The 5130-nt window shown below is 38.7% G+C and overlaps 1 protein-coding gene across 2 annotated transcripts; it reads right to left on the bottom strand.

The window, feature by feature from the left end:
* Positions 1 to 305: 305 nt before the first annotated feature.
* LOC146678445 (uncharacterized) lies at positions 306 to 4730 on the bottom strand. Of its 2 annotated transcripts, none has more exons than XM_085392881.1 (5): positions 4635 to 4730; positions 4469 to 4539; positions 4257 to 4377; positions 3911 to 4059; positions 306 to 1532 (listed from the first exon to the last, which is right to left on the bottom strand). In XM_085392881.1, exons 1-5 carry the CDS (start codon positions 4646 to 4648, stop codon positions 1456 to 1458), a joined length of 432 nt encoding a protein of 143 aa, XP_085249007.1. In that variant the 5' UTR covers positions 4649 to 4730; the 3' UTR covers positions 306 to 1455. The 2 variants fall into 2 exon arrangements, with proteins under 2 accessions (XP_085249007.1, XP_085248917.1); XM_085392791.1 differs by lacking the exon at positions 306 to 1532 and adding an exon at positions 2791 to 3105.
* Between the last annotated feature and the right edge of the window lie 400 nt (positions 4731 to 5130).

Genomic DNA, 5130 nt, shown 5'->3' on the forward strand with positions numbered 1-5130 from the left:
CTGTATTTCTTAGGCACCTTATTTGTCGCACCTTTCTGCAACTCCGTTAGTTGGCTAACCTCCCTCCGTGCTACTTTGATCTTGCCCTCTAGCCTCCTTCTCCATGGAGGGTACTGCCCCTTGTCGCTGTTCAACTTGTAGCCAAGCATCTCACTGATCACTGCTATATATATATATATATATATATATATATATATAACAATCAATTATTTTAAATTTAAAACTGTATGTCTTTGAACTGTTCATTAAGCAGCTATGGGGTTAAGAGAAGGATCCAAGATGCAGGCACTGTCTTTGATGCGAGTGAGCTTTATTATCAGGAGGTGAAAACAAGCAAAAGCTAGGATGGCGAGGACAGAACTAAGCTGAACTGGGAAAACTAGTGAACAAACCTGAAATCATAACATGCAGGGAGGAACACGGGATGATGAGCAGAGAAACGCAGACGGACCGACAACGAGCAAAGGCAAACACACACTTTTAAATACACGGAGGGAAACAAGGAATAGCAAACAGGAGGGAGACACGGCTGAACCTAATTAACATGACGAAACAGGGATGGCGGAAAACTGAATACAGTGACACCAGACATGGACCTTCAAAATAAAACAGGAAATAGACAGACTGAACTTACAGACAGACTCAGAGACACGAAACAGAGAGAGCCAGAGTACAGGGACCAGAGTGGCATGAGGAGCAAAGGAATCCAAAACCTACGAACTAGAAATACAAAACAGAAACCAAAACACTAGTAAACACGAATCAAGAAGAAACCACAGACTAATAAAAGATAATAATACAAAATCAAAACACCGGGTAGGACCCTGACAGCAACCCTGCAAACTGTGATTTTGCATTTATCTTAGATTACAAAGTGTTAGCAGGCACCACTTTGACAGAGGAGCATCTTCCATTTTCTGTAATGATTCACGGTACACTGGATTAAGCAATATGTTTATGAAAAAGTATTAGCACAATCTTACTGTATTTGTCCTAAACATTTACATTTTAGGAAGTGGTTTGTTTATTTCAAATAAAATCAGATGCTTTTTCTATGATTTTAGCTTAGCTTGTGTAATTTTACACTACACAAACAGCTTAATTTTCAAAGATGCCTCTGTCATAACAGCTCTGCATGAAACATGACAAGACAAGAAACAACAACAGTTATTCTGTAAATTTGACAGTTGATGAAAGATGAAATTTAGTAATCATAAGCTACAAGTCTGTGTTTGCTTTGCTCCTCTGTGCAAAATTTTTTAAGGTGATTCTTTCACATTAAACATGAAGCAGTGATTCATCGAATGAGTGAGTGTGACACACGTTGATATTCCTTTAGTATTAGGTGAGTATGGATATCACAAGTGCTTAAACAACATAAAGAAAGTACGTTGAAGCATGGCGAGGTGGCAGGCAGGCAGGTGCATGAGAGGCAGAATGATGTGCCAACCACAGCTATATAATCGGGGAACAGAGAGCCCAGGAGTTCTCAGATGGCACTGATGAGCCTTTCCCCGCAGGGGTCATCAAACCTGTCAGTAGACATTGCAGATAAAAGGATGGTTGGATTGTATTATGGGTGTGGATAACTCAATCTGGAGAACTAGACTGGGCTTAAGAGGCTTTGAGCGATAATGGTGAACTATGATGTAAATTTTTCACATCAACAAGAAACCCATCGTTGACATTTAATATTCTTCTTTTGGCTGCCTCCTGAATGGCTCATCTGCCTCCATCTCCTGCTGTTGCATGAATACTCCTCTCATACTAGTGAGTCTTCTTCATATCATCCACACTTTTCGTCTCCATATTACATTCTTTGTCCAATATATCCCTCCTTTCACTATCGCTCCCCTACACATGCATAAACCATCTCAGCCTTGCTGCTAAAATTTTGTTGTCTCCAAAACCCTTATATCAAATAAGTATTTTTTATTGGCATACTTTATGTATAAAATAATAAGGGTGTGATATCTTGCTGTATCTTGTAACATATACAGCATAAAAAGTGACCAGAAGATGTGTTGTAAGCTTCCACTCAAAATTTAAATAGGTGGAAAATGTTGAGAAAGAAAGTGTTGCAATGTGGCATAATCATGCTAGGCTGTGGTTGCGCCTGTAAAAAAATGAAAAAAAGTTTTAGTTATTTTCTCCTTTTTTCATATATTATATTATCTGTTGTTACACTGTGAATGTGTTCCATTAATGTTTTTAAAGTGTAGACTGAAAAATATGAAAAAAGGTCCCACAAATTTAGGAGGGGAATTGAAAGAAGCTCAGTTTTGGTTTGTGATTTGTCCGGTGCTGAAATATATATAAAGAATACACACTACCAGTCAGAAGTTGGGACATACCTTTTCATGTATTTATTTTTATTTTTTTTCTACATTGTAGATGGATACTGAAGACATCAGAGATATGAAAAAAGATATATGGAATTATGCAGCAAAGAAAAAAAAACTTTAAATATGTTTTATATTTTAGATTCCTCAATGTAGCCACCTTTTACTCTGTTGGCAGTGCTGCAAACCCTTGGCCTTCTCTCAACGAGCTTCATGATGTAGTCACCTGAAATGGTTTTCACTCTACAGGTGTGGCTTTAGGGTTCATTTGTGGAATTTCTTGCCTTCTTAATAGGGTTGGGAACATCAGTTGTGTTGTGCAACAGTTAATGGTTAACTATTGGATACATTTGAAAGGTCATAAAAAAATCAATCTGTTAAGAAAGTGTTAGGAAATTGTTGGGAGAGGGGAAAGGATTTTAAAAATAGTTTTGGGTGGGTTGGGGATGATAGAGCTGGAGCATTTAAAGTATATGACAAAGAATTTAGTCAGACATTATTGTTGCCTTTAAGGCCTACATGGACATGGAAATACATTAAGGTAAATAGATCATTATATATTAAGAATATTAAGAAGAGGAAATTTACAACAGATATTTGTCAAGAATTTTATAATAGATTGGAGAACAAGTACAGTGACTATTTACAGTCACCACAGCAGTCATTTCATTGTTTATAAATCCCTCCATGTTTGACGTCCACATGACTTCAGAATTCCCTTCAGATTTATTGACTGATTTGATTGTTGGAGTTTTTGGTTTTACTGTACAGAAACAGAAACAAGAGCATTAAAGTGAATGTTTGTTCGCCCGGTCTTTCTGGCAGATGCAGAGTTATGGGCTGTAATTTAAAAGGTCCTCACATACAAGGTCTTAAATAATCAGGCCTGATCTTATCTTAATGACCTTGTAGCACCATATCACCCTATTAGAGCACTTCGCTCTCGCTCTGCAGGCCTACTTGTTGTTCCTAGAGTATTTAAAAGTAGAATGGGAGGGAGAGCCTTCAGTTTTCAGGCCCCTCTTCTGTGGAACCAGCTTCCAGTTTGGATTCGGGAGACAGACACTATCTCTACTTTTAAGATTAGGCTTAAAACGTTCCTTTTTGCTAAAGCATATAGTTAGGGCTGGACCAGGTGACCCTGAATCCTCCCTTAGTTATGCTGCAATAGACGTAGGCTGCCGGGGGATTCCCATGATGCATTGAGTTTTTCCTTTCCAGTCACCTTTCTCACTCACTATGTGTTAATAGACCTCTCTGCATTGAATCATATCTGTTATTAACCTCTGTTTCTCTTCCACAGCATGTCTTTTATCCTGTCTTCCTTCTCTCACCCCAACCGGTCGCAGCAGATGGCCGACCCTCCCTGAGCCTGGTTCTGCCGGAGGTTTCTTCCTGTTAAAAGGGAGTTTTTCCTTCCCACTGTCGCCAAAGTACTTGCTCATAGGGGGTCATATGATTGTTGGGTTTTTCTCTGTATCTATGAAGCGCCTTGAGGCGACTTTTGTTGTGATTTGGCGCTATATAAATAAAATTGAATTGAATTGAATTAAAAGAAGTCAACATACTGCTCTCTGTGACACTGAAAACTTTTGACTCCATGACGTTGCCATCTTTCCAGATAGTTGCTGTGTGAGTTTCTCCAAGCACGAGTATCAGTCGAAAGGAGCAACAACATTGTCCAGTGCCACACTGTTGTAAAAAGCAATTCTTCTTACTGTGGGAAATAATAATACAAAATGTTTAAAACAAATGATATTTATGACATCTTATGCTGATTAAGCTAATCTTACATTTTTATGTACAGCATTTTCACCCAATGCCTCCATCCCACATTTTTATTTCCTCTAGCTTACAAAAGCCAGTGTTATAATAAGACTAAAAAAAACCCCAAAAAAACCATCTCAGTCATACCCGTCTACACTCTGGAGAGTCAAACTGTACTCAGTGCAGTTTTGTAGCTCCAGCTGACACAACATCAGCTCGTCAAAGTCGTTGGTACAGTCAAGACTGGAGTTAGTTGTCTGAATATTTCCTGCACGAAACATAAATTATAAATTGTGGCTCATTAAGAATTCACACATAGAATAATCCATTACAGCATTTGTTCACTGTAATGTACATACTAGAGAGAACTGCTGCAGTCGCGATGTGTGCTAAAAGAAGCAAGATAACAGAGATCCTGGTGCAGACTCGTCTGGAAAAGAAAAGGGGAAACGCAAAAGGAGATCTTTTCTTTCAACAAACATGGCGGATTCAGTAAGAAAGACAACTCCAAGTTAATCAGTTTACCTATTTGAATCCATTATGAAACAACTGAGTGCATTTTTTTCTGCTATGGAAAACACTCAGCTACGGTCTATATCCTGGGAATGCGAACGCTGCTTACGCCCAAGTCTCACAGTCTTCCTGTTATGGGAGCAATAGAAGGATATATTGCGCCACATTAGGGGAAGTCAGTCCTACTCACATTTCTTAAGGAAGACAGAACCGTGCGCATAAAGCCCACAACAGTAGTCGAGGGGGAGTTGACTCAAAAAAGCTACTGAAATCCCAGTGTTTGTGTAGAGTGAGAAATTGGGTATGCATTATCTGACACAGCCGTATGAAATACTCTTAATAAAATCTATTTTATACTTCAACAAAGGTATTATCACCTTTGTTGGTAACGTATTACCAACATTGACATTTACATTGACATGTAAATGTTTAGAAAGAAACCCATCATTGACATTTAATATTCTTCTCTTGGGTGCCTCCTGAAGGGGGCACAATGGCTCTCCTGCTG

The sequence above is a fragment of the Rhamphochromis longiceps genome, linkage group LG1 (genome assembly GCF_057381845.1).
Source record: "Rhamphochromis longiceps isolate RC_006_pf linkage group LG1, R_longiceps_female_GT1.1, whole genome shotgun sequence".
Taxonomy (NCBI): Eukaryota; Metazoa; Chordata; class Actinopteri; order Cichliformes; family Cichlidae; genus Rhamphochromis; species Rhamphochromis longiceps.

What these genes read in the sequence shown, in the direction of transcription:
- LOC146678445 (XM_085392791.1), bottom strand. An exon ending in ACTCTCCAGAGTGTAGACGG is followed by an intron (nt 4,060 to 4,256) that starts GTATGACTGAGA and finishes TATTTCCCACAG; the next exon opens with TAAGAAGAATTGCTTTTTAC. An exon ending in TTTCAGTGTCACAGAGAGCA is followed by an intron (nt 3,106 to 3,910) that starts GTATGTTGACTT and finishes GTTTCTGTACAG; the next exon opens with TAAAACCAAAAACTCCAACA.